The sequence below is a fragment of the Physcomitrium patens genome, chromosome 18 (assembly GCF_059467195.1).
Source record: "Physcomitrium patens ecotype Gransden chromosome 18, ASM5946719v1, whole genome shotgun sequence".
Classification (NCBI taxonomy): domain Eukaryota; kingdom Viridiplantae; phylum Streptophyta; class Bryopsida; order Funariales; family Funariaceae; genus Physcomitrium; species Physcomitrium patens.
This window is the reverse complement of record NC_143427.1, coordinates 3,814,507-3,842,500: the sequence shown is the minus strand read 5'-3', so window position 1 is coordinate 3,842,500 and position 27,994 is coordinate 3,814,507. Positions and strand designations below refer to the sequence as shown.

General features: G+C 39.6%; 4 protein-coding genes across 7 annotated transcripts; 1 reads left to right on the top strand and 3 right to left on the bottom strand.

Moving 5' to 3' along the window:
* The first annotated feature begins 2,689 nt into the window (after positions 1-2,689).
* Positions 2,690-5,790, top strand: LOC112295156 (AT-rich interactive domain-containing protein 2). Its single transcript, XM_024546373.3, has 2 exons — positions 2,690-3,920; positions 4,206-5,790. The coding sequence occupies exons 1-2, from the start codon at positions 2,817-2,819 to the stop codon at positions 5,652-5,654; spliced, it is 2,553 nt and encodes an 850-aa protein (XP_024402141.1). The 5' UTR covers positions 2,690-2,816; the 3' UTR covers positions 5,655-5,790.
* An 857-nt stretch (positions 5,791-6,647) lies between these two features.
* On the bottom strand, positions 6,648-7,825 carry LOC141046486 (uncharacterized). 2 transcript variants are annotated; one of them, XM_073540696.2, is made up of 3 exons: positions 7,392-7,825; positions 7,072-7,254; positions 6,648-6,971 (listed from the first exon to the last, which is right to left on the bottom strand). In XM_073540696.2, the coding sequence occupies exons 2-3, from the start codon at positions 7,153-7,155 to the stop codon at positions 6,759-6,761; spliced, it is 297 nt and encodes a 98-aa protein (XP_073396797.1). In that variant the 5' UTR covers positions 7,156-7,254; positions 7,392-7,825; the 3' UTR covers positions 6,648-6,758. The 2 variants fall into 2 exon arrangements, with proteins under 2 accessions (XP_073396797.1, XP_073396798.1); XM_073540697.1 differs by having other exon boundaries at positions 7,072-7,229; positions 7,392-7,531.
* A 359-nt stretch (positions 7,826-8,184) lies between these two features.
* On the bottom strand, positions 8,185-13,561 carry LOC112295157 (cleavage stimulation factor subunit 50). Of its 2 annotated transcripts, none has more exons than XM_024546374.3 (14): positions 13,275-13,561; positions 12,824-12,907; positions 12,339-12,460; positions 12,143-12,215; positions 11,821-11,904; positions 11,450-11,542; positions 10,990-11,060; positions 10,761-10,812; positions 10,426-10,483; positions 10,112-10,212; positions 9,754-9,908; positions 9,310-9,418; positions 8,928-8,984; positions 8,185-8,789 (listed from the first exon to the last, which is right to left on the bottom strand). In XM_024546374.3, exons 1-14 carry the CDS (start codon positions 13,368-13,370, stop codon positions 8,643-8,645), a joined length of 1,302 nt encoding a protein of 433 aa, XP_024402142.1. In that variant the 5' UTR covers positions 13,371-13,561; the 3' UTR covers positions 8,185-8,642. The 2 variants fall into 2 exon arrangements, with proteins under 2 accessions (XP_024402142.1, XP_024402144.1); XM_024546376.3 differs by having other exon boundaries at positions 13,098-13,528.
* An 8,711-nt stretch (positions 13,562-22,272) lies between these two features.
* Positions 22,273-26,495, bottom strand: LOC112295133 (uncharacterized). 2 transcript variants are annotated; one of them, XM_024546347.3, is made up of 6 exons: positions 26,270-26,494; positions 25,375-25,618; positions 25,068-25,131; positions 23,708-24,744; positions 23,257-23,518; positions 22,273-23,113 (listed from the first exon to the last, which is right to left on the bottom strand). In XM_024546347.3, the coding sequence occupies exons 2-6, from the start codon at positions 25,378-25,380 to the stop codon at positions 23,094-23,096; spliced, it is 1,389 nt and encodes a 462-aa protein (XP_024402115.1). In that variant the 5' UTR covers positions 25,381-25,618; positions 26,270-26,494; the 3' UTR covers positions 22,273-23,093. The 2 variants fall into 2 exon arrangements, with proteins under 2 accessions (XP_024402115.1, XP_090100498.1); XM_090244372.1 differs by lacking the exon at positions 22,273-23,113 and having other exon boundaries at positions 23,124-23,518; positions 26,270-26,495.
* Between the last annotated feature and the right edge of the window lie 1,499 nt (positions 26,496-27,994).

The window sequence follows — 27,994 nt, the reverse complement described above, 5'->3', positions numbered from 1 at the left end:
AATATTTTTTTTACGTTTGGCACTCGTACTTGGCTTCAAACTTGGATAAGACTGACATTATTGTTGTGATAGATATGTAGTTGATATTATAGTTGATGCATTCAGATTGTACAAAACAAATTGACTTTGAATTTTCAGTATTTGATACAGTTATTTACTTATTCATCTATATGTATACTCCCAAAATTATTGGATGAAATAAATATCTGCAATTATACGTTTTTTTACATGTAAATTATATGATTTGAAAAGTGTTTTTAAATAAATTAAGTTTACTTTTGACAATATTGTGCATGCTTGTATTTGTAGTATGTATGTATATATATATATATATACACACACAAACTATAATCTACTAAGTTATAACCTTTGCAAAGTTATGGGAAAATGATGAAATTGATGATGTTAAGTGAGCTGAGTTATAATCTCCTATAAGTTCTGTCTTAGAATGCAACCCAATCATGTAACTTAGAAGAAGTAATATTATTTGTAGGACTTTTTAATTTAAAATGGTAAAAAATTTGAATGTTAAAATGTAAACATAAAAATATTTTTAGTTATAAAAATAATAATTGCACACAATTCATAAGTACTCTAGGATCAAAAAGAAGCATAAAACCTTTCTCTTTGTATAATTGTGTAACTTATTTTTTTATAATTTACAAAAAAAGAATTCAAGCTTACCATCATTCAAGGACATTTAATTTCTTTACCCTCAAATTACAAATCTTCATCTTTTTATAAACATATTCTACAAGAAAGACACAAAAGAAATTGAACGTTAATAAAGAAGTCATGTTACTTTTGTTAAATGATTGAGAAAATACACATTGCAAAAAAAAAAAAAAAAAACATTTACTTTGCTGTTAGTCTTATGCCATGAGAATAGAGGTTGAATTAATGTATTTAATTTTAAAAAAATCAAAATATTTTTTGATTTTATTATATTTATCATCTGAATATTAGTCTTTATTTATTAGATATTTCACATTCTCAATAGTTGTGTGAATAAATTAATATTGTATCACAATAAATTATGAAAATAATTAAATAATTCTTATTGCTCAAAATAGATTAATATAGTGCAATTTTTTTATATTCTTCGCTTGTATTGCAAAAATTTGTAAAAATGATTCTTACCAATTTGTTAGTTTAGTTTTATTGATTTTGATATCAAAGTTTTTATTCTCAATAATTTTTTTAAAAATTCTATGTTTAAAGTTGTACTTTTTTTTTGAAAAATAAACTTCTTCAACATATTTATTTATTTATTTAAATTTTATCAATACTATGTATCAATTTTTTTTTTCCACAATTGCCAATGGACAATTGGATTTTATTTAGTTATTTCAACAATTGTCCTAAATTATTATTCCTTTATCTTTTATTCCTATATCAATTCCTATATATCTTCAATTATTCACATACATATTGTACACTACATATTAGGTATTAATATACTACATACAAAAACCTTATGTTTTAGTTCCAATCACTAAGCTTGATCTCTATTGCTAACCAACACATTCACAACCTTCACAAACACACAAATCTAGGCCAAATTCTACCACCACCTCAATTACATCCAAGACAACAACAAAAAAACAAAACAAAAACAAACAAACAAACAAAGGGTGATTGGAATCAAAACGGTAATAAAGAAAAAGAGTTTTAAACACTTCCGAAAGACACACAACCCACACATGAAAACTTCCACCCACAACAAAGAACCTTCAAAGAGATGCAACAAGCCCATAAAAAAGGTGGATCCATTTTTGCAAAGAATTCAACAAACGTGGAATGGGAAAAAGACAAAAAAGAGAAGCGGAATGGGGGTGTGAGAGAGAGAGGGAGGGGGGAGTCGACGTGGCAGTGACGAGGACAGGCGCGGAGGCGCCAGCGTGGCGAGTGGGAAGAAGTGACGTGGACGATGACATGGAGGGTGACTAGGACGGGGGGGGCAAGGGGGAAGGGCAAGGGTGTCGTCTCAGACAAGTGGCCGTGAAGAGGGAGTTGGGGGGGGGGGGGGACTGCCAGAGCAATAAAAGGAAGGGGAGAGCTCCACCCGGGTTTCATTTTTATTTTTTTCCCCCATCCCCTCATTCCCCCTGGTCCTCCCTCCCTCCCTTCCTCTCCCTCTTCCTCTCCCACTTGCTTACGCTCATCTTCTTCTTAGTCTCATTCCTTTCCTTTTTTTTTCCTTCTTCTCCTTCTTTGTTTCGGTTATAGCTGGTTTTGCTGCCCGGGATGTGGAGTAAAGTCCGACTTTCTTCTTCTGCGTCTGCTTTTTTCTTTTTTGGTTTTCACTTCATGGTGCAGACGGGGTTAAGGTTTTCACTGAGCTCACCGTGATTGACTAGAGTTTCATCGGGGACGGACAGCCGCGGTCGAATTCCATATCCCTGCTTAACTCGTCTGCGTGGATGCGTGCGTGCGTCGTCGTCGTCGTCTTGGTCGTGTCTGCCATGCGAGAATTTGGAGTTGGATTAGGGTAGGGCTTAGTTGGGCAGGAACGAGGAGAAGGGGAAGGGGACGGAAGACGACAAGGAGGAGGTGGAGGGGGAGGAGGGTGATGCTGATGATGGGGAGGGTTAGACGGTATGCCCGGTGGGCTGATTGGACGATGGTGGAGCTCCCGAGGGCTGCAGCTGCTGTGGGATTATGATTGCTGGGATGTGACGCGGGGGGAGGGAGGAGGAGGTGGGATGGAGGCCGGTGGGAGTGCTGGGGTGGAGGAGATTTAGCTGCTGCTGGGGTGGGGTGGGGGTGATGAGTGAGGGCGGAGCGCGGAAGCAGGGTTGTGGGTGGTGTTGTTGATGAGGGCGGGAAGGGAAATGGCGAGGCCCCCGTCGGATATGAAGAATAAGCGGAAGGAGGTGGAGGTGGAGGACGCCGGGGAAGTGGAGTCCGGAGGGGCCGAGAAGCGAAGTAAGCCTAATGCTTTGATTGAGCTCGGTGGGCGGGAGAGGGATGAAGATGAGACTAGCAGTAGTGGGGGTTCGTTGTTGAACACCGTTCAAAGGATTTTGGAAGCTAGGAAACGCTTCCGGCCATTGCCTGTGCTCATGGGCGACAAGGTTGTGGATCTCTCAGCGCTGCATTCTCGAGTGAATAGTATGGGGGGATACAGTAAGGTGACCGAGGCTGGGATGTGGAGTGTGATTTCGGATGCTTTAGGATTAGGGCTAGAATGCGGACCAGGGTTGAAGCTGGTGTATGTGAAATATTTGAAAGCATTGGAGGCTGATAAGTATGTTAAAGTGGTGAAGAGCATATCCAGTTTGGATGTGGCTCAACCCAGCAGTTCAGTGCGACCCATTGGATGCTGGGAGTCTGGGCCAACGAGCCGAGTTGCGGAACCAGGGTGTGAAATGCAGGGAAATGGGGATAATGGGGACTATTTGCCTGAGGACTCGATCGAGGGTCATACAGTTACTCCGCAGCTTGCCCATGGACAGCGGAAAGAAAGTGACAGCGGGAGTGATAATGCTGGGGCGGCAATATCAGATGAAGATGCCATTGGGGATCTACGAGTTAGACATGAAAATCAGCTGGAATGTAGACAATCACTCACGAGTGAGGATTGGGCAACTACGTATGCCTCAGGTGAACATCTTGCTAGGAACTCCTATGACAGGGGAGATCAAGCTCAGGCGCTTAGATCTGATGATGTTCCAGGTGCGAGCGAGGATTGGTATGAGGGAGAGAGAGAAGAAAATATCCTCCATCAGCGGGAGGCCTTGTTTGGGATGTTGGAGTGGATAAAGCGAATTGCCATGATTCCAGGGAACCCCCCAGCAGCGCTGGAAACAGATAGTTCAGGGAAAAATGACGATTGGGTGAGTCAATGCCAAATGCTGACAGCCAAAGTGCGCTCTGTCCTTTGGAAGGAGCCTCGGGCTGGAGATAGCTCCATACAGGTGTGTGTCGCCTGGAATTCCCCTTGGATGGGTCCTTGGCCTTTTTGTCCCCTGATTCGATAATGTGTCATTTGAAGAACGGATACGGAATATCATGTCAAAGAGAATGCCGTATGATTAATGTGATCGTAGCTCCATCTGGTTATCCACTATTCGATGAACCTCGTGTCCAGTGATTTGAGCTGCACATAGTCCTATTTTTAGTACAATACCGTGCTTGTCAGGCGATGCCGAACTTTTCTTCAATTATATTTGTTCATCAAAGCCATGCCTGATGTGATGCAGGCAAAGCCAATGCCTTCCCTGTATTACGATGAGCCAGTTCGACCGGATGCCCAGGCTCTTGAGCGTTTACGAGCTACTCGAGAGCGACTGGCTCATTATGGGTTCCAGCCAGGCCTGGGATCTAATTGTAGAGGAGGAACGTCCTCGAATCAGGACAGGAACGATGCATCCTACTGGGGAGCATCGGGGGCTCATGTCGGACAGCGCTCAGGCAGGCACTCGGTGAACTATAGTGAATCGGCATTCGCTCGTTATAACCAACAACGGAAAAAAATTCCAATTGGCCCGGATTTTCAAGCGGACATGGATCGTTGGGTCCCACGAGAACTCTTGCACAGGAGTGGTGATACTACTCAAGATGAGTCTGGAGAAGGACCTAGTAGCAGCGATGAGGAGGATAACGACGATAGATGGCTTGGTTCACAAGTATGGCCTCAGCCCTGCAGAGGGGGAATAGACACTCCATTGAGGGTAGGCAAAGGACGGCCAGCATCTTGCGATTGTCATGAGCCTGGTTCTATGAATTGTGTGAGATTGCATATCACTGCGGCGAGGGCTAAACTTAGGTGTGATCTTGGGCAAGCTTTTAATCGGATGGGGTTTGATCAGATGGGAGAGTGTGTTGCCGATCAATGGAGTAAGGATGACGAACACACGTTCCGAATGATTGCCAGGACACATCCAGCGTCTAAGGGCAGAAATTTTTGGGACTATCTCCCGAATGCCCTTCCTTTTAAAACGAGGATGGAATTGAATAGCTATTACTTCAACGTGTTTGTGTTGAGGCGGCGAGCTCTTCAAAACAGACTGGGCGATAAAATTGACAGTGACGATGATGAAGGAGAATTAGGCGGTGAATCCGACGATAGTGTTTACGCATCCACAGACGATGACGAAGAGGATGAGGAGGTGTATGATCTTAGCGACGGGGCGGATGATGGTGGAAGTGAAGGCATACCGGACGCTTATCCTCTGAAAGTTCTAGATGATGTAGAGATGCGGAAATTCAGAAATGTTCCAGATTATCCCTTCAGTGCCGCGGAGGGGGTGGTCCATCATGGAGGTGATAGAGTCCGAACAGGCTCGTTAGTTGTGGATCTGGAAGATGTAGTCAACTATTGTACACACGACCATGCTGATTCCTCACATGTTGTGTTAGTGTGGGATGACAAGCACCTGGAGTCTTCGAATTTAGTGCCGCAAGGAAGGCATTGGGAGGATCCTCACTGGGATACTAGGGATCACCAGCAGGGGAGTTCTGTTCTTGGTGAGGATGTATCTAGTAGACAGTTGTCCCCACCCACCGGGAAGGAAGGTACTCAACAGTCCTCTGGACTTGGGGACTTATGGACCCAAAATATGGAGATGGCTCCAAAGCAGGAGAAGGATAGACTTCTCTCCACGAACGGAGTGATCCTAGAACTCTTCGGTGATGATGTAAGAAACTAAGGCAAAGATCTTGTGTTTCTCTAAATTACCTGTAATTTTCTAGAAAAATCTGCCCTTAAGGCAACCGACATAATTTAATCGAACGAAGCTCAGGATTTCACTTTGAAACCGGATTTTCGTATCTATTTTTTTTAAATACTTTGTTTCTTTACTTTGACAGCCTGTAGTCTAGTGTGTTTCGGATTTATGGCGTATCATCCTATTCCTATCTCGACTGTTTTCTTAGTGCCCCTACTTGTGGAGGGGGTATTGAATCTTGGTATGATCAGTCTTGGGGACGTGTTTCGGTATTGCTCCTGACACAAAAGTATTCTACCCAGGTTAACGAAAGGTTTGAGCGCAAGGCTTTCCTTTGTCCTGTGAATTTTTTCTGTTTTAGGACTTGATGAGCTGGGGTTCTTTAATCAACTATATTGGTCCTAAGGGATGCATTGCTACATTGGCGTCATCTGGACAATTAGAACAGGCTTTTAAATATTATTATCGCCGAAGATGCAACAGTGATGTTTCAGAGGCCTGATTGAGGAGGTGAATTTTGTTTAAGATGTTATTGGTCCTGTTTTTGTGTGATTTAGTTCGTTCCTTATATTTCCAGTTTGCAGTCTTCAAGGTAAGAATTGATTGTGTCCACTGGGTCATTTGTCGGGACGTTTTGCTTAAAAGACTAGTTGTCATCGTTACAAGCTTATAACAGTGCGAGTAAGAATCGTTTTTGAAGTATTGTAAACTTCTCAAAACTGACCGCACCTGGCAAAGTCGATGGTCAATTTCAGCCAAGTATTGGTTCTGGGTGAATTACAGTGGCTCTTGTTGCGAGTTATGTTGAAACTATTCGTGACTCGAATTTCTCCTTTCTGGTGTATTTTCATAATTATTGTCACACAAGTAGACAGGCAAGCTATAGTAATTTTGAGGTTTGGCTATCGAGGTTGATTAGAATTACCAGAAGAATGTTTCTAGAATCTACCTCTTCTTGTGTTAATACTTTCAGGGTTCGTAAATGACAGTTTTGGTTCCATATTAACGCAGGGCATCTCAATATCCCCAAGAAATCCATGAATACCTTTCTGGATAACCAATTTCGAAGATTGAAGCCCCAATGCCTCAATTCACGTTCAATTTGTCTAAGCAAAGTCTAGCTCTACTGATAATCTCGGGGGGAGAATGATTTACAGATCCGTTGTGGAAGGGAGGCTGGGAATCATATTCCATCATCAATTGCATCACTCTAGCAGTAATATCATCGCTGATTAGCGCTGCCAGCCTTAAAGCCATATCGATTCCCGCTGACATACCAGCCGCAGTTGTTATTTTTCCCTGCAATGCACACAGCAGTAAATTGGAGCACATGCTAATAACTGTATCATTCAATTGAGAAAACATTAAACAATGTTGGGGTCGAGGGTTTGCTACCTACCTCCTGGACGATCCGAGCGTAGACAGGTTTGGCCTCGTAGTTGGGCAGCAAGTGCCAAACACACCAGTGGGTTTTAGATTTCATTCCCTTCAGAATCCCTACGGCTCCTCATAGCGAAGACCCAGTACACACTGCAGTTGCACCTGCCCCTCCAGGAACTAAAATGACATCAGGGCTTGGCACCTACAACCATAACGTGAAGTAGAAAGTTATGTATTTGACCAACCCAGCCTTCGAAGTCCATTTACCATTTAATGAAAAGTGAACTAGATGTATTATAAATGACCCGTAAAATGAATTATTTAAGCAACGTCCTCTACCTCGTCGAAAGTAGCGGTGGCTAGGAAAGAGATCGTGCCAAGCTCAGCGCTGTATGAGCCCCTCTTGTGGCTTACTAACACTACCTTAACATTCGGTACCAAATGAAGCACCTCGTAGGGGCCTACAAAGTCGAGTGCTGTCACGTTCGTGAAGATGGGTATGGCAACCAGCAACACTTTTCTTCGGTGGCGTCAGAATTCCTACTCGTTCCAGCCATGAGCAGACGGAGCGTGAGAATAGAGTGGGAATCCCCGGTCAGAGAGAACTTGGGTTACAGCTCGTTAGCCTCAAAGGTTTAAGGGAGACGAAGACAAGACTTCGGGAAGTAATGTGAAGTTGCATGCTCCTCGGAGGCCTCTAGGATGTGTGCGGAGCCTGTCGTTTCGCCACTTTGATTGCATTGAGTAAGCTTCGAGACGAGGTTTCTGTTGACACAAAACTTGCATTGCATTCGCGCTCGAGAGCAAGAGTTACTGCTCTTTTTACATCACTGTTTACACTGGAGGAACGGTCCTTGAAGCTCTCAAAGGTCGTGTGGCCATCAGGTACCAATCGAATGAAGCAGGATTGAGACTTGTGCTGTTTGATCTCAGATCAATTCTATGATTTGCAAGTTTGGGCATCTTATTTTAAATGACCCAGAAAAATTATGTCTAGATTCTAAGATCCATCAAGGTTACCACATTGGACTTGATGTTCCAAACCCTAAATGAATATTGAAGGGGCAAACCTATTTGAGTCCAAGAGTTCAAGACTTACAGCTTTACAAATCACACCATACGCTCCGAGAGATGAAGCAGGCAGGCCGAGCAACAGATGTCCAGGGTCCTTTGCATACCAGTAGTACATAAAATACATCAGAATAGACATAGCCAATCGGTCACCTGAAAATTCCCTTGAAGTCATCAATCCGAGCATCCGCCTGCCGTATTAGGTCAGTCAATTCCTTCCACCACAACCATTGCAGTGGAGAAGTAAAGATCCATTTCAGTGGATCATGTTCTGATAACAGATAAAGCCCAAGCCTGAAAAGATTCTAGAATCGGTAATTTCGACCTGAGAGTGCTTGCTGTAGAAATAGATGCAGGGTACAAGATTGACACTAACATGCTCCACTTCACCAGCTTGTTCCAGAGGGCCAAAGTGAGTAGTTGCGATGTTTCTCGCAAGTAGATGATTCTGAGAAATGAACCGGAGTGCAGTTGTCATTACTATTAAGGTCCTTTGAAGCATTGCATTATCTGAAATGATTATCGCCAAAAGCGGACGGAGCGATCAGTTCCACAGGTTACGAACGCTGCTTCGCTTGGAGAGTGTTCTATCCATCGTGGAGCACCCACATGGTTTGATGGAATCCGTGAGACTATTTCTCCCGTGAGTGAATCCCACGCCACGATCTGCACACGTTGATCATGAGAAAAGCGTAAGTGAAAGGAAAATTCTACCTCAACAAAAGTTTACATGATCCAACATATAGCTTCCATAGGTCGCATAAGAGCACAATGGACCGTCCGAAGAAGGGGACTAGAACATACCTCATTTTGTGCTTCATCGATGGAGAGAATGAATTCCTCCGTGTGGTTGAAAATTGCCTGTGTACACGAATTATTGGCAGGTTCAAGTAGAGAAGCACACAAGTGAATTCTCATCGGTTTTTATATACCAGATCCCCGAACAAAGCCCTTAACAGCAATCTAACTTCACATGGGATGATTACATTAAAGAGGCGAATTTAACGAAGTTAGAAGATACTCTCGCGGTCTCGCAGATTACTTCGAGAGAATTGGGAGTATTTTGTATAAATTAGAATTCTTCAAACATAGAAGGCCCTTTATCATGCTGATGCGTATTCATGGACATCATTATTAAACTGAATGCACTGAAAACAAAGTTTCCCAAGGGCTAAGGGCTGCATACCTGGCAGCGCATCTGATGATGTTGAGCACCTTGGTAGGACTTCACTTGCCGACCTGTGCCTACTTCCCATAATCTAATCTGAGAGTCCTTTCCACATGACAGAACATATCTGCACACCAAACCATACGCGGATCATTGGGATTGCTACTAAAAATCATTGATCATTCTACAGCTATGATCTGCAATCTATATGTAGTGCTTTGAAAGTTCAACGGGATCCTCAAAACTCTATCTACCCCATATTAAGAAGGGCCAGATCCAGACTACACTGAGTCTCGATATACTGGGTGGAGAACTGCCGTAGAACTAAACTACTGAGGCCTACTGAGTTTCTTCTATGTGTAATATGTTGACTGAGAAGCAAAATCATAGTACTAGTGTGTCAGTTGCAGGCTCTTTTGAACTGTAGGTCGACAGAATTGAGACTTTAGTGTAATAACATACCTCTGATCTTTGGTAAAGGTGGCGCTAGTTGCCTCGGTAGTTCCATGGGCACAAGTAATTGCTCGCACGCACTGTGCATTCAAGCCATCCCAGATTCGAACACTCCCGTCTTTGCTTGCAGTGACATATAAGCCTCCATTTGCAGAGTACCGAACCTACAAATCACATATGCTCCTATTAATTATACAGGAACGAAATTAAAACAGACGATTTGAGGACATAGCTAACATCTATGCAATGCAACTAATCATATGAACCATCCTCATTGTAAGGCCTTTCGATTGATTCGTTAATTTTAAAATAGCACGAGGTCAGAAAATAAGTCAAAGCTGATGAAATAAGGAGTTGGTCACAGTACCTGGTTAATAGCACCACCAACATGGCTGTCTTGAAGGGACGAAGACAAGTAGCACTGAAATGTGGACACGTCATACAGATGAGCAATCGGATGGTCCGTTCCTGCACAAGGGTATTAGAGAGGACAAGAGCATTACAAATAACATCTTGACCATAATAAATCCGACACATAATACTGGATCCCTCTCATCTAAGATTAAAAAAAAACGAGATGATGCCACGCAAACAACGCCACCACATCACATCAACGATAACCTAACAGTGCCGGTACTGTGAACTGTATATTGCTGGTGTTCAAGATTCAAAATTACGAACCTGCTAGGAGGTAATCGCCGCAGGGGTGGAACGCAACCGAACGAACATTGTGTGTGTCCTACATCAATTAATTAAAATATGAGCTTTTAGGTTGTTCATAACATCCTTAATACAGTCTACAATCCCAAGAACCACAACAAAAGCATTAAAAAAAAGCATATGAAAATGTTCATTATAGGCAAAGGCCATCGCTGATGGTACATACACAAAGCAAATGCTCTGAGACAAGTCCTCAACAAATGATAAAAAATCCGAAAAATTATGTTTACCTGAAAGAATCATCATACATAACAAAACATTAAACATGACCAGGAGCGAAGAGGGAAGCAGCAAACCTGAATAACTCTCACAGCACGTCGAGCTGCTGATTTGGCAAAGTCGAAAAACCTACGTAGAGCATTTCATCATAAAGACCAGTCTTACAAGAAATATTACGACACTACACTCCTTTGATGATCAGAAAGACGCTGTCGTCTTTAAACAAAAACACATCTTCCAGATAGCAAGAGAATACAAGTTTAAAACTAAACGATATAGGGTGTATACAGAGAGTGGAAACCATACTTGATAGTGCGATCCTTGGCACCTGATATAAGTATTGACATTTGTGGGTGGAAATCCAGGTCGTTAATTGGCTGCACCCCCAGAGTTAAACGTTTTAGTAGGACAGACAACTTAAATTTTAAGTCTTGAACTTTTATCCAGGTTCAACTCTTTTGAATAGACATAAAATTTGATAGACTTGTATAGTAGGAAATTCAGTAAAGCAGTTTGAGCACTAAAGATGAAAAAGAATCTTTCCTCAAAAATACTACGTATCGCGAGGAGCAAGAGCGATAAGCTCAAGACAATAACCTCAAGAACCTGGTGAATTTCTACTCTCAATTGAGTGACTGTGAAGACTCTAAAAAGATACAGAAACATACGTCACATGCGCCACCTCGATACTCGAAATTTTAGCAAAACAAAAGAAAACAAGGCCTCTTAGAAAATGCACAAGTACTCATTTTATATATTCAAGAACCTGCAAGTGGTCATAAAACGTTCGTATGACGGGACGAATTGGAGACTCACGGTTGCCACCATCTGCTACCAACATTTGCCGCACTTTATCAACCTGGATTTACCCAATAGTCCACAGTCATGCCCACTGAGGATTTAACATAAACCAATGTGCCCCTAACCCGTTTTGAACTGGTAGTATGTGTTTGCCACTCGTGGTATCCTAAAGAAACAAAATGGCATAATTAAGATATAAAACAACACTCATCGTATAATATATTCTTGGTCAATAATACCAAGTTGCAATGCGCTCTTAGGAACGGGGAAAAGAATCCCTTCCTGTAAATTAAACACGTGGAATTGTTCCAACAAAAAAATCTTTGGCAAACTCACCTCAAACAGTTTGATTGATGTATCTGCGCTGCCGGTAGCCACAAGTCGTCCGTCGGGACTGAAGCGTGCACAACGAGCCATGTTCTAGAACGTTACAAACCCCAACACATCGTATGAAAACCACCATTATTGTCTCGGTATTAGGATGTAAAGCACCCGATTTCAAAGACCGCCACAAACACCTTCACATCAAACTTCAAACTAGGGGAAAATAAATAGAATAGAAACACAACAATATGGTACATGTTGATTATGACATCATAAAAAATAAAAATAAAAACATCGAGGTGTACAAGGAATGTTCACATATTTGAAGGAATACCTTGTGTTCGGAGACATGTCGAGACTCAAACTTTGCGAAGGTTTTCGAGGTGCCTTTGGTTGCCTGCACTGAGCTGTAAATATACCATCAGTTGGCCTTATCCTTCAATCAATCTTGGTTTATGGAATAACACCATAGAGCCGTAGGTAAGGGGGCAGAAAAAGCGAAATCACTAGAGCATTGGAAGATTTCACACCTAAAATCCAGGGACGTCCTGGGCACCGCTGGTAAAGGCCCGTAGCCAGCTAAACTAGCTCCACTCCCATTATTGTCAATGGTAGGAGCTGGAACCGCATCATCCCGGTCCACAGCTAATCCCTTTTGTGAAGACAGTTGCAGAATACTGATGAGGATAGAGACTTAACAATCACGAGAAGACAAAGACAAAGACAAAACGAACAGAGGAGGCTTTCAGGTTTCGACGCAAGGATAGAAAAGATAAGCTTAAGTTTCTTTGACAATCGGTGTAGGCCACTGACCAAGGAGGACTTTCATTTTCCTCCAAAATATCTGGAAGTGGCACGACGGCTTCTCGTTATGATCATCACCACAGACAAAGCCGCTGCCATAAAGTCTCCACAGAGTTCCGGGCACAGACGACAAACTAAAAAAACCAAACCCAGAGATAAATTTGTGGTGGATATCAAAGAAAACAGAAAACTTGGAGTGAGAACGACCTACCTTGCGGACGAGGTCAAGGAGCTTATGTGGTGGCACATCGGACTGCAACGGCGTCATCGTTGCATTCGAGACAGCTAAAGCCGCCTGCATCGAAATGACGATAAAAATGTCAAAATACTTCCTTGCATATATATATATATATATATATATATACTCACGTACCCAAGAATGTACCCGAAACCGAAAACCCTACACCTCAGGGGACAACAATTCAAAGACCTCCAGTCTGCCAACACTCAAATCTCACAGCAGACAGGAAAGTTCATCTTCGAACCGATAAATGATGAGCATTCGAATCACTCCCTTCAAGGTTGCTTCTTGGTGCGAAGCAACACTCGCTGAGCTCCATCACAGAGCTAAAACCCACCCGAACTGCCCAAAACCGAATGCACAATCCACTTCGTTACAAGTGTTCTTACAAAGCAAAAATGCGTAGAATGGGGAGGAGAACCTGGTTGAGGTTGTGGTCGCGCAAGTGCGCCACAATCAACGCCATCACATGGCGCTGCAACGCACCATCGTACTGGTGCTCCGCGTCCGACCCCATTCCACTGCCCAGGCCTCGTCCACCCTCAAACGGGCATCCAGAGAGTGCTCCTCCGCCTCGCAACTGAAAATTCCAAATTCTGGGTAGTGCTCTGCGAGGCGCGTCCCACACAGAATGTGAAATAACAGGTCGCAAAACAATTTGATAGCGCGAGCATCAAGAGCTCGTGCAACGGAAGCTGTTGCAGGCACCGGCCTCGAAGTGATCAGAGCACCAAGTCAGCCCGTTCACACAGCCCCGTTCGGGTCATTTTTAGGGTTCTGTTCTCACAGCTAGTTTGCGTCCTTCTTAGTGTCGTGTTCACACTTGTCTCTCGGGTCCTTCATCGGGTCCTCTTCACACCTCCCCATTGGGTCCCCTGAAAGGTCTGTTCACACTACGAATTTGGATTTTTTGTACATTTCTGTTCCCTCCGCTGGAATGAGTCTTGAGTAGGGTTCTGTTCCCACAGCGTGCTTGAGTTCCGATAAGGGTCCTGTTCCCACCGCTGGTTTAAGTCCTGGGTAGGGTTCTGTTTGCACTTATCCTTAATCTTCTATAATTTAGTATCATTAGCAAATTGGATGCAAACCGGTTGAAAAAGTCCCCTTTGCCAACATGTTGAAATGTCTGAAACCGAGATAAAATTTGTAATTTATTTGTATGACAGAAAGAATAGTAAAAATAACAAAGTGGTAGGTAATGGTTGAGTTAGAGTTTGAGTTTTGATGAATGCTTTTGAAACTCTTCAATTAGTTATTTCACACTTGTTACTGACTGTTTCTTTTTGCAACAACCAAGTTGCCAAAGATGATATTCAAGAAGTTTAAGTGCTTGATGGAATTGTAAAATAAAATAAACATGAAAATTTTAAAACTGAGTAAATAAATTGTGAAGATAAATACACAGAACTACAAATATTGAAAGAAGACAAGTATGAAACTTACAATGTTTTCAGTTTATTCATTAAATAAAATTTGTAAATCTAACTTGAAAACGTGTAAGATTCCATACTTCTAAATTATTGAATAAATATAATTTAATTTTTCATTCCAAAAAATCAAAATTTAAAATGATTAAGATGTAGTATTCAGAACTATATTTGAATACAAAATTATTTAATTTAAAATCTTGATTTAAGAACTATTTTACAAAATGCTACAAGATAATTTTTTATTTTATTTTATTTCATTATTATTATCATGTGTGCTAACATTTTAAATAATTCTTCTACATATTTATTAATTTGAGGGTAAAAAATTTACTTAAAGAATTTTACTAAAAATTTGTTACAATTTCAAACTTTTTCAATTTGTTATATAAAAATAGAGAATTATTAATGTTACATCTCCAATTGATATTGCTACATACCATGTAATCTCTACACAATTTAAATTAGCTAAAAAGAATGCTTTTACACTAAGTGCACATTTAGAAGTCCAATATTTAATCCTAATATTGATCCAAGAATAGAATAGATTAGAAAAAAAATTATTTTTTTAGCAACAAAACAAAAATATTTTTTTAAAAAAAAATTAAAAAAAACAAGATTTTAAATTAAAAAAATTTGTATTCAAATATTTTTTTATTAAAAAAAATTACATGTGACATATTTTCTCATAAAATATTTATTTTCTCCCTCTCAACTATCTACTCTTCTAAAAGCAAAGAATAAGAAAAGTGCACAAAAGATAGACTCATATTATTAGTTCATTGTCTATGAAGAGCTCATCTTGGATGTAATAATATCAATTGGAAATGTAGAGTTTTTTTTTTTTTTTTTTAAATATCACTTATTATTTTAAATCTAAAATAATATATTTAGTCTATTTAATTTATCGATAATTTATATAATAAAAAAGTCATTATTGTAGTTCTATTTTAATTTATATATATATATATATATATATATATATTAGTTAATAAAAGATGTTTTATAGAAAAACTTGTTGAAGTAAGTCACTTAGTAAAAGGTATTACCTTAAGTAAGTTGCTAGTGGTCAAAAGGTAGGAAAAGAGTATAAAGAAGTTACTATGGTGGCTTGTAGGATTTGTAGGTGGCGGCTAGATTAAGAAAAGAACCTAGGGTTTAGTTGGATGAGATAGAAATGGATGTAACGTTGATAGAAGTTGCCTCGTTGGTTGGCAACTACCACCTATAAGTAACAAATGTTGGAAGTAAGAACTATCTTACTCCATACTCCCTTTTGTGTACAACCTTGCTGATGCTAAGTGTTGTGACTTCAAAGTGCTTGTTCTTCAATAGGTTATGGGCTCACACACCTTTAGTTGTGATTTTTGAAGTTCTTTGAAGTCTTTGTTGGTATTAAGAGTAGATCTTATGGTTGTTGCTGATGTTAGGATTTGATACCTTCTAAATCTTCTTTTGTATCTAGTTGTTGATATAGTTATGTTCTTACTTGTTATTAAGTGCATTCATAATCTTGGAGGTTGTTAGATACTTTAGATTGATAATTAAGAACACTTGTGTTGTGTTTTCTTGCTGAGTTTCATCATTGGTGCTCTAACTTTGTGCTTTTATGTATTAATGTCTTTAAGAGATCCACTTATTGAGATTAGAGGTACTTTGTGAGGTTATAAGTGTTTTGTAAAAGAAGAGAGGTGATTAAAAAGAGGCAAAGCTTATTCAAGAGGTTATCAGACTTGTCAGAAGTCTTATAAGTAAATTTGAGAGTGATTGAAGAGTGTAAATAATAGTTTACACATTAAGAGGGCATTTTGGATTTTTAAGGCAGCAACATCTTCTTGTTGAATTTGAAAGTTTATTCTTTCTTTTTCTTGATTTTCTTTGATACACCCCTTCCTTAAACATGGCTGCAAGTGAAGGTGAGGATTTGAGAGTAATTGAGAAGTTTAGGGATAACAACTTCTACCATTTGAAGAAGAAAATGGAGTTCTTGTTGGCTTCATTAGACCTTTCGAACATTGTTGATGAAAGTGAAGACCCTCCAAGTGACGATGCTGATATGAAGGTGAAGAAGGAGTACAAAGGACGTGAAAGGAAGGCTTTTGGTATGATTGCAACAAATCTTGATGATGCCAATTTTTCACATGTAATTGCTTGCACTTGACCAACGAAAGCATAGTAGCCTCTTTGCGACATCTATGAGAGTAAAAACCTTGCCAACATTCTATAGACAAAAAGGAAGTTCTTAACAGTAAAGATAGAAGAAAGAGATGTCTTCATGGCTCATGTCAACAAGGTAAAAGCATTTGCAAACTAACTAGCAGTTATTGATACACCAATTGATCATAGAGAAATTGTATTGACATTACTGATGAGCCTTTCCGAGTCCTACAACTACCTCATTGTGGCATTGAAGTCCATCAACATGAAGGAGCTTACTATGAACTATGTCACATCAAGACTTGCCTATGAAGTAACCAAGAGAAAATAAAAAGAACATCAAAGTGAGGATTTGGCTCTATTCTCAAGACAAGGCAAAGGTAGCTATTCTCACCAACGTAATAGTTCAAAGAGCAACATAAGAAATTGCTATATTTGTAGAAAACCATGTCACTTTGCTAGAAATTGCTACAAAGCCAAGAAAGAAGATAGAGAGAATACAAACAATGCTTGTGATAACTTTGGTAAAGATGACTATGCTTTCATGGCAAGTGAAAGAGCCTCTATGGCTGCGATGTCTAAGTGGATTATAGATTCAGGTGCTTTTGAGCATATGACACCATATAAGTGTTTATTTGACACTTATGAAGAAATTTCAATAACCAAAGTTTGGTTGGGAGACAATGGCATGGTACAAGTCATTGGAATTGGCTCAATTTTTGTGAAGATCATTGTGAATGACCAAATCAAGAGGATCAGATTGAAGGAAGTCTTACATGTGCCAAAGATGAAAAAGAACCTCCTTTCAGTGAGCAAACTTGTATTACATGATTGTAAGGTTCAATTTGACATTAATGGATGCTTTGTGAAGACAATGGGTGGATAACATGTTGCCAAAGGCTTTAGGGATGGAAATCTCTACTTCATCAATTGTAAAAAGGTGAATGGAGTTGAAGTGGCTACATTTGCTGATTTTCCACAAGATCAAGACAAGTTTGAAATCTGGCATCAACAACTAGGTTATTTGAATGCCAAGTGCATTAAAGAGCTTCAATCCATCGTAAGTGGCTTGAATCTTCGTCATTTCAGCTACAATGCCATGATACTTATTTATGAAGGTTATATACAAGGCAAAGAACAAAAGAATTTATTTTCAAATGGAGTTACAATAAGTGCAACCAAATTATTGGAGATTGTGCATTCTAATGTTTGTAGACCAATGAAGACACCATCAATTGGAGGAGCAAGGTACTTTGTCATATTTATTAATGATTTTTCAAGAAAAATGTGGATTTACAACATTAAAGCTAAGAGTGAGTACTTTTCAAGGTTTAAGGAGTTTAAAACTGTTGTAGAGAAACAATGTGAGTACAAGATCAAAGTATTGCGCACGGACAATGGAGGTGAATACATGTCAAAGTATTTTGATCAATTCTTGAAGATTTAAGGTATTGTAAGACAAAGCTCTATTACTTACACTCCACAACAAAATGGATTTGCTGAAAGAGTAAATCACACCATTGTGGAGATGGTAAGAAATATGCTTTATGTACAATACCTTGGGTATGAGTATTGGGCTGAAGCTATGGTTACTTCAGTGTACATAATGAATATGTGCCCTATAAGTGCACTCACATCAATGACTCCACAAGGAGCTTGGAGTGACAAGAAACCTTGTGTTTCACACATGAGGATCTTTGGATGCATTGCTTATGTAAAGGTACCAGATTGTATGAGGTCCAAACTTAATGCAAAGAATATAAAATGTATATTTGTTGGATATTGTGAAGGTACAAAGACATAAAGACTAATAAATTTAGAAATCAAGAAGATCATTGAAAGTCGTGATGTTGAGTTTTTGAAGCATAAGAGTGCTTTTGAGCACCTGGAGATGTGTTCAAGTAGGAATAATGGTATGTTTGTGGACACATCATTAATTTCAGTAAAGAAAGAAGAAGAAGATAATGGTGACAATGCAGATGAAAGAAATGCAAATCAAGGTGAAGTGCCAAAGAAGGTAGTCCATAGTATGCCTTCAATTGTTAGAACCAATAATGAAGATATTAATGATAATGATGATGATGAGGAGTATCAACCTTTAAGTAAGAAAAGACAAGCTTTAAGGAAGAAAAAGCTTAGAAGAGAGCATGAAGTACAAGAAGATGAAGCCTCTCCAAATAAAAGAAGATATCCTTTGAAAGAAAGAAAACTACGTGGTGAATAGTGGTGAAGAAGAATACAAATCACTCATGGACAATGAAACATGGGAATTGACTCAACTTCCATCAAATGGATCTTCAATTGGTTGTAAGTGGGTGTTTAGAACAAAAAGAGATGCAATGGATAATATTATGAGATACAAAGCTAGATTGATTGCCAAAGACTACTGACAAGTTACTGGTGTTGATTTTAATGAGACATTTGCTCATGTGGCCAAATTCACCACCATTAGAACCATTGTGCCAATTGAAGCAACAATGAACTTGGAGATGCATCAAATGGATGTGAAGACGATATTCTTAAATAGAAGCTTGAAAGAAGACATCTACATGGATCAACCTCAAGGATTTATACAAGAAGGCAATCAACATCTTGTTTGTAAGTTGAAAAAATCTTTGTATGGATTAAAGCAATCTCTAAGAGTATGGTACCAATGCCTTGATATTTTCTTTGTGACTGAAAGATTTATAAGGAGTGAGGTTGATCATTCATTGTATGTTATGCAATCAAATGAGTTCATATTGATTGTCATCTTATATGTTGATGATTTAATTATCTTAACCAATACTATGAAGATGATGGATTGGTTGAAGGCAAAGTTAGAAAGAGAGTATGAGATGAGTGATTTGGAAGAGCTTCACTATTGTTTAGGAGTGGAATTTGTAAGAGATCCTGTTAAGAAGACCATTACAATGAGTCAAAGCAAGTATATTGAAGAGGTGTTGAAACGATTCAACATGGAGGAGTGTAAGCCTATTCAAACACTTTTGGAGGCCAATTTGAAGTTGATGAAGCTTACGGATGAAGAATTTGCTGAAGCTGAAGGTCAAATGCAAGGAATTCCATATAAGGCAACAGTGGACTCACTAATGTACGCAATGATTGGCACAAGGGTGGATCTTACATATGTGGTGATTATTGTGAGCCAACACATATCAAAGGCTAGACCAATCCATTAGGCAACCATCAAAAAGATCATGAGGTACTTAAAAGGCACTTTGAACTTTAAATTGTGCCTTGGAGGTGATAACATTATTTTGCATAATTATTGTGATGCGGATTAGGTTGGAGATGCAAATGATAGAAGATCAACAACGAGATATGTGCTCTTTGTTGGAATGGGAGCTATATCATGGAATTGCAAGAGACAACCAACAATTGCAAGGTCAACAATGGAGGCGGAGAACATGATAGCAAGCTATGGTGTAATGGAGGCAATATGGTTAAGACAAATTTTGGAGGACATTGGAGATGTAAAAATAGAAGCAACTCCAATTAAGTGTGACAATCAAGGATGCCTTGCATTTGCAAAGAATCCCAAGCATCATTGAAGGACAAAACATATTGACATTCAACATCAGTTCATAAGAGAGAAGATTGAAATGGGAGTGATTGATATGAAGTATTGTACAATAGAAGATATGCTTACTGATTTGTTGACAAAGGCTTTAGGATTATAAGCCCTTTGACTAATAACAAAGTGAGAGTATTGAAGTAAGTCACTTAATAAAAGATATTACCTTAGGTAAATTGTTAGTAGTCAAAAGGTAGCAAAAGAGTATAAGGAAGTTACTATGGTGGCTTATAGGATTTGTAGGTGGTAGCTAGGTTAAGAAAGAACCTAGGATTTAGTTGGATGAGGTAGAAATAGATATAACGTCGATGGAAGTTGTCTCATTGGTTGGCAACCACCACCTATAAGTAATAAGTATTGGAAATAAGAGCTATCTTACTCCATACTCCTTTTTGTGTATAACCTTGCTGATGCTAAGTGTTGTGACTTCAAAGTGCTTGTTCTTCAATAAAACTAAATTTTACTCTTAAGATTATAATAACTTTTTATATATATATATATATATATATATATATATATATAAAATAGTTTTAATAGAAATAAAATAAATTATGTAAGTATATATATATATATATATATATATATATGCATATATATTTGAATATATATCTTAAAATATATTAAAATATCTTTCCTTAGATATTTTAATAGTCCTTCTCTCCCTTGGATATTTTGATACATCGCTTGATCAAATTGAATGACATGGCTAGATTGTAGAAAGGAAAAAATGCCAATAAAGTCATCAATTTGATCACAAGAGATATGAAAATATGTATGCTTACATATATACTCAAGTTCCATCCCTATCATTAATATCCTAAAAACAAATAATATCTACTAATTAATTAAAAAAATTAACTTTATTCTATAGTATATAATTAATAATCTTTTATTTTTAATAATTAGTTTATTTTTATTGAATTTTATTATTCAATAGAAGTAATTAACAAAGTCTACATTATATGTATTGGGCAAGCCAAGGCCATGCAGCCAATAAGGCAAAAATAAGCAATCTAGATCGTTGGGTCTTGGTAAGGATGATTTTCATTATGCCTTCAATGTGCCACCTTTGATGATTAATAATTTCTGATTAATAATTTTTTTGTAATAAATGGTAATAATTAATGACAATATATATATATATATATATATATATTCATAGTTATATTTTTTTTATAAGATATGTGATTGGTGCTAGTATAGACTTTAAATTTCACTTTTAGTTTTTTTTTAAATAAAATAGTGTATCATTAATTTACAACTGCTAAGATGCAACAATTCATAATAAATTGCAATGACTAGTTTTAAAATACCAACAACTTTTAAAATTACAATTTCTTTCTTTATTCTTATATTTGATAAAGTACAATTTTATCTCATTAAAAATTGCATACTTCATATATTTTAACGAAATTCATTGTGATTTCTAAAAAGAATGCAAAGTCAGATACAACAATTTAAGATCAAAAGCAAGAAATAAAAAATAAATAAATAAATAAAAACTTCTACAATGCTTGAGTACCATCAATAGAAGATATGACCTGCAATTTTTTTAAAATATGAAAATCTTAATAATAATAGAAATAGACTTGCCACATTATATGGCACATATAAAAAAAAATTAAAACGAATAAGAACTAATGTAAAATTATTGTATACGAAGTTTATAAAATGTTTGTATGAAATAAAACAATAAAACAATAAAAAAGTAAACAATAATACAATTTTCAGATTTGCATGTGCATGTATATATATATTATAAATGATATTGAATAAAATTCCATCTTTGTAATGAAGATAGAATAATAAAACCAGAAATGTATTGTACATTAAATCCAGTACATATATGTGTTGATTAATACAATTACTCAAAATTAATAAACATGTTTATGATTGGTATTTCGCATTTTAAAACAAAAAAGTTGTAGTAATAGATTTTATATTTTATATATCATTAATCTTAAGCTTAGATGACAATTCTAATAAATAATGTTTTTGACAATAATACCAAGTAATGCAAATGTATCTAAGTAGAAAAAAATCAATACGCATTTGTATGTCGATTCACAATTTTTATGAATAAAATTCAAACAGCAATCAACGGCATATCCTGATAAAACTTGACCTCGGAACAAAAGCTAGAAATATGACAACATAGAATGAAACAAAAAGTCGCTTCTTGTGAGGAAACTCGAACTGTTACATACTCAGGCATACAGTGTAAATTAAAATGAAAGGTTTCATAGGGTGACAACCTCCCATTCGTCAACATCTGAGCTTTATTTCGTCAGAAAAAACGCACATCACACAACAACACTATAGAAGTATCTAGTCAAAATATAAATATGATTTCACCTGAAGAAGAAGAAGAAGAAGAATACTTTCTATGTACTGTAAAATTGGGATACATCGGCAGCAGTTTTGAAGGCTGTGGCAGTGTAAGAGTGCCAGGGGGCAGAAACCAACACAAGGAAAAAGTGAAGAATATAAAAACCGCTCTGCAAAGAAAAAGAGGTTTAAGGAATGAAAGATAGACTTGAGGTTGTGGAGTAAATCTAGAGTAACGTAATGCAGTGCTCGAAGTGCGACGAAAGAAATAAGCTACTGCAAGTGTGGAGCTATACAAGGGGGGCCAGCAAGTGGCGCAAGATGGTCGACGTATGACTCAATCGACCCGGGAGATGGCCGATCTGGTCGATCTCTAGACACACCAGCATTTTTATGGATGCAGATGGACGTTGGATCAGTGGAGGTTTGAATGCAACGGGCTTTGTCACAGCCCCTCATTTGCTGAGGAAGTACAATTTTGTTAACGGTTTCTTAGTCAAAGCTAAAAAGCTATGATGCTTCACACTGTGGTCGGGGGGGGAGGGGGGGGGGGGGGTTGGGGGGATCGGAACAATCAGCGGCACCCGATTGCTATGACTACCGATCGCCTTGTACTGGTGAGAAGATTACAGTCCAAGGAGTGGGGGCCTGGGTGTTCGATTCGGATGCTGGAGTACGCAAGCCGAGATCCGGCTAGTCGACTCGAACAAGCGGCAATTATGTTGGAAAAGATGATTTATGGTGCGTGGTCGGTTCACATCTCAAGAACGACAACTGAGGCACAGCAAACGAGCAGATGGGTTCAGAAACAGATCAGAGTGCAGATGTCTGTGCAGATGATTGATTCATCTCTTGTTGTGGTACGATGTTGTAGTAAAATGCGGAAGGATGCCGGGATGTGTGTATGTGTAACTTACATTCTGAATCAGTCTTGACCCAGTGCCCGAAATCGTCCCGGCCACTCCCGCCGACATCCTCTCGTGCAAGCTCCCCTAGCGCAGTCGCCACTCTCTCGTGCATGGCCACTCTTCTCCTGAACTCGGCAACTTTCGGGCTGCAAGCACCGGTGGGATGACTGTTTCGTGGACTCATTCTGTAGTGTGCGGAACTGGGAGGTCGAAGGGCTGGAGTAGTCAAAACTTCTCCGCTTTCAGCCCCATTAGCTGTGCATGACGGACCCTGATCAACGGAGACAGGAGAGGTCGACAAAGATGTTAATCACAATGATGATCTAGCCTCGAACCCTAACACAAGCTTCCGCCGGATTGGATAAGAGCGCTCTAGTAATTGCTCCGAAAGTTTCTTTTAATAAAGATCTAAAACGAGCAACAAGTCTCGTCATAAGGAACCAATGTGGTGTTCATTTACCTTAAACTCTTCTGAAACTCGAGGTGAGCACGGGGTTTTTTCAGGTGCAATCCTCGCGGACGACTGTTTGCAGCTGGACCGCCAAAACTTTGCGAGCTTTCCAATAGATGGTACACCATTGGTTCCAAACTTCAACACCGATTTCTTGGTTTCCTTCTCAGAAAGCTCGTTATACTTCTTGTCCTTATTCTCGACAAGTGCGACTTCCTTCTGACTGTTCTTGGACTTGCTAGACTTCGAAGCTTTCCTCTTGGAAGTGAAGAGGCCGCAGAGACGAGATGAGTAGTCAGAGTGGTACTCATCATCAGGAGACGGACCCTCCCCTTTCGCAGGCTGTGGAGGTGGCACATGATCGGTCCAATGAGGTGCAAAATTCGGCAATTGAGACTTACTGTAAAGTAAAGCACTGACGGGATCAAGCGCCTTCCTGAATTCCGGTGGCATTGTCGTAAGGAGGACGATTGGCTTTACTCCCGCAATTGCAGTGCGATTGCCCTTGGATTTGTGGAGGGTGAGGGCCTTGTACTGATTCGCGGTAGCAATCCTTTGTTTTCTGGATTCTTGATCGGCCTCTAAGTCACCGCCAGGAATGTACACGTCTGATCCGTAGACGGGTAGGTCGCAAGTCTTCCGGGCGTCTACCCAGCTCCATTGCAGTTGCTCCTCGTCGTCAGAGCTCAGCATTGCGCCGGAGGTGCAAGACTCGAACCCCGATTCAGTTCCTTCGTTCTGGTATCCTTCCTTTACAAGAGTGTCCCGGAGCATTGCGAGCTGATCCAAGGCGAATGTCCCGATTGCCAGCAAGCCTTCCTGCTCATTGCTGAACACGAATCGGATGGTCTCCCGTAATTTCTCGTTAGATACCATCTTGTCAGCGCAGACCTTGTGATTCACATTAGCGTCATGATGGTAACCATCTTCTTCCAAATCGAGAAGTCCCTGTTGCTTCCTGGTCTCCGTTCTGCCGCTCTTAGATGGCAAAATAGGCTTTATGGGTGTCCCTCGGACCAAACTTTGGCCTCTGACATTTCTCCAATCTGTGCAGAAAAAGTGAAAATCAGTACTTCTAATACTGATAAGATTGTGTCAATTGCAGATCACTTGACATCCAACTCTCTAAATGACTAACATTCTGCCTAGATCTCTAACAAAGAGTCAATCGTATTCGTCCAAAAGACGTCTAGGCAAGCTAATACTCACACCAAAACTGTGGAGTACGAAATTCCACCGAAATGATCCCGACAAAGCTCATCATTCTAAATACTCCAACTTAAACCCGTATAATTTAAGTACTTCTTGTTGAATCGATTGGGAATGGACGATTGAGTGAGATCATTGTGCTATTGTGATGGAAGTGCACCTGGTGAGATGACTTGCTGTAGAACTGGCTGCTGGGGGTTCTTGCTCTTACCCCACCCGAATAACTAAAGCTTACCACACAATGCTGGATAATCAGACTACTGTGCTGGAAAAAGGAATCAAAGCTACTGTGATTTTCCGAAATTACAATACATACCAAGTGCTCTATGCTGGTAGGAAGTATCTTTTTGTGAGTCCTACCACAGTATATGAAGTCAAGGCTTCGCAAAGTATGTTGAAAAGAGAATTTTTCAGACATTCTGTGAGAAAAATAGAGATGAGGTTGGTGCTCGCAATGAAAATCGTACCTTCATGTTGGGCGCTGCTGAGAAGTTCCGTAATTCCAATGATCTAGCGAGTGTTCCAAATGAAGGAAACGTCCATCAAAATCTGTCACTAACGTGACATTTCGTGATCGTAGTTCAAAGAAGTCGATGAGCAGGGGGCTTTTGCAATATTCCTGAAACCTCTTTAATAACTTGAGTCGAGTATGATGGGATCTTCGAGAATGCTTTCGAAATCACTCTCCGGGTATTGAAAATACCAACTGACCTGTAAGAAGGTCCGAGATGGTTAAGGCATGACTGCGTGAGGAGGGAACTTAGCATACAATCGACTATATCCAAACTCTGAAGGGAAACTCGCAGTTTTGGGAATTTCGCAAAGAGTTTATGAAACAGCCATCGTCTTCTGGGCGGGGGCTTCTTGATCACGAAAATGTGGACCCAACCTGATGGTGACAAAATACGGCCTAGGATCCTGACAGACAGCAGACTCTAGTACTGATGTTCAGTTTCGCTGAAGACAGTCTAGCGACTGCACATGCACACACTTGCATATCACCAGAGCCACTTGCACAACCTCCGTGAGGTACCCATCGTCACAAGTCAAGTTCTGCGCCTTGGCTTAAACCCTGAATCTTGGAACCTAGCTAACCCACGACTTGCCATGTTCCGTTTCGGCATTCAGCATTGTACGACAAAGCTGTGTAATCTTGTGAGCTGAACGCACAAGGGTGGAGTTATGAGGAAGAGTTGTAGATCGAACAACTATGATACGGACCACTCGATAGACACCGTTATCGCGAAGGAGAGGAAGAAGAAGTAGAGGAATAAGAGGAAATAACAGATATAATAGGAGGAAACGTATGTAAGCTTCTAGAGTACACCAGCCTCCAAGTCACAAGCCTCTAACATGAGTTACCTGAGCGATGAGTCAGTCCGTGGACGCAGTCGTGAGCGATCAGCAACAGATGCGGGCCACGGCAATCTGGAAAGCAAAATGGGGATACATCAAGCAGGAGAAATGAATGCGAGTAGACTCATTAAGGCAGCTCCAGACCCACACGTTGTGAGCTAAGGGGACGCTGGCAGCATCTGCGACGGTTCATCGCCACGAAGAATGTGGGTGTATTTGACCCATCAGGCCAGTTGAATGGATTATCAGAGACGATTTCTACAGAAAATAGCCTCTGTATATTGTAACTCTATGCACTAACAACATCAGTTATGGCCCCCACACTGAAACGTAGAATGCCGAGGCTTCTGATGTTCCAGATCTCCGCGATTCTGATTGCTCACCCTGATTCATTTTTAGGTTCGATGATGGTGCGGGTATTTGGCACACTTTTCTTACACATCTATGGAAATCACTGCAAATCTCTAAATTTCGTTTTTACATTTTCTATTGCTCGTGTATATTATAAGGCGTCACGGTATTGTCATCCATGCAACAGAGAATTGCAGCCAGTGCAGAACCAGGCAGCGCTTCAGTAAATAGACTTCATGCTAATTCAAAAAGAGCAAATCATACTACGCAAATGAAAATAGTTTGGAATTTTTTTCTGTCTATTTTTAAACTGTGTATTTTTACACTGTTGTAGTGATGCAACGGTTCCCTGCTTGACAAGCATCGACAATGGGGTAGTTTCGGATTAGAGAAAATTTAGCCCTGAGATTCAAAATCAGTCTCACAAAATGAGTGCAAGATAGGTGAATGACGTAAGTTGCGAATAGGCCAATTACTCCACCCGAGCACCTTCATCTTCTCTCCTTGGAATCTTTCTTACGCCAACCAACACTATCCTCTGCTAAAAGGAATATATTGGCATTGCTTTTGAGAAAGAGTTACTAGAATGCTCAGGTACTTTACGACGTAACGATGGCTACAGTGATAACGAAAAAGTGTAAACGACATCGCACCAGTATGAGAAAATCCGATAGCACATGATGAAATATCCAACTAGGAAAATGCAGTGATGCAACGATGTCATCACCGACGCCCCCACTTGAAAGTAAACTCATTTTTCCAACCGACCAAGTTAACGAAAGCCATCTCAATCTCTACATCTCACAGCAGAGTGACGATTGTTCATTCCTCGAGAAAGAAAACTCGACAGCCCTGCGTGTCAGTTCATGTAGCATACTTTAAAATGCTGTGTGAGCTGGACACTTAAAACAAGGCACGGAATTCCCTCACACAGATATCTTTATGATAAAAATCCATCACATCCCAGTTGTGAATCATGGTTTGATCCTTTGACTAGCAAATGTCAAGCTTTTTATACAAGCTTTTCTTAATATGTGTGTGTTCGATTCGGGTAGTAATTGGTAGAGTGTGTTGGAAAAATAGAATAATAATAGATTTGTTTGTTTTTTTTCCCATTTGCTAGACATAGCAGTCTTTTCTGGATTGGGTAACATAGGCAACCTCTACAGTCTTTATTCACTTTAGTGGAGAGCAGCCTTCACCCCAAAATCACTCACTCCATTCACAACTTAAGGTAGCACTTTTCCACTTTTGCTTATCCTGGCGTTTAGGTTTGGTTTCCACTTCGGCAGCAAAACTTATTGCAGTACATCTTGTTGAATTTTCCTCGTTTTTTAATCCTAAAGGGCTTGTTTTATAGAACTTTTAGACTGCTACTTT

Bases quoted from the DNA above. Each gene is read 5' to 3' on its own strand.
- LOC112295156 (XM_024546373.3), top strand. From the start codon at position 2,817: ATGAGGGCGGGAAGGGAAATGGCGAGGCCCCCGTCGGATATGAAGAAT. The intron at 3,921-4,205 runs GTGTGTGTCGCC...GATGTGATGCAG, and splicing joins CTGGAGATAGCTCCATACAG to GCAAAGCCAATGCCTTCCCT.
- LOC141046486 (XM_073540696.2), bottom strand. From the start codon at position 7,155: ATGAAATCTAAAACCCACTGGTGTGTTTGGCACTTGCTGCCCAACTAC. The intron at 6,972-7,071 runs GTAGGTAGCAAA...TGTGCATTGCAG, and splicing joins ACGCTCGGATCGTCCAGGAG to GGAAAAATAACAACTGCGGC.
- LOC112295157 (XM_024546374.3), bottom strand. From the start codon at position 13,370: ATGGGGTCGGACGCGGAGCACCAGTACGATGGTGCGTTGCAGCGCCAT. The intron at 11,061-11,449 runs GTTCTTGAATAT...CTGGGGGTGCAG, and splicing joins CGTTTTATGACCACTTGCAG to CCAATTAACGACCTGGATTT. The intron at 9,909-10,111 runs GTACTGTGACCA...TGTGATTTGTAG, and splicing joins TTGGTGGTGCTATTAACCAG to GTTCGGTACTCTGCAAATGG.
- LOC112295133 (XM_090244372.1), bottom strand. The intron at 24,745-25,067 runs GTGCACTTCCAT...TTTTCTGCACAG, and splicing joins ACAGCAAGTCATCTCACCAG to ATTGGAGAAATGTCAGAGGC. The intron at 23,519-23,707 runs GTAAATGAACAC...TCCGTTGATCAG, and splicing joins GAGTTTCAGAAGAGTTTAAG to GGTCCGTCATGCACAGCTAA.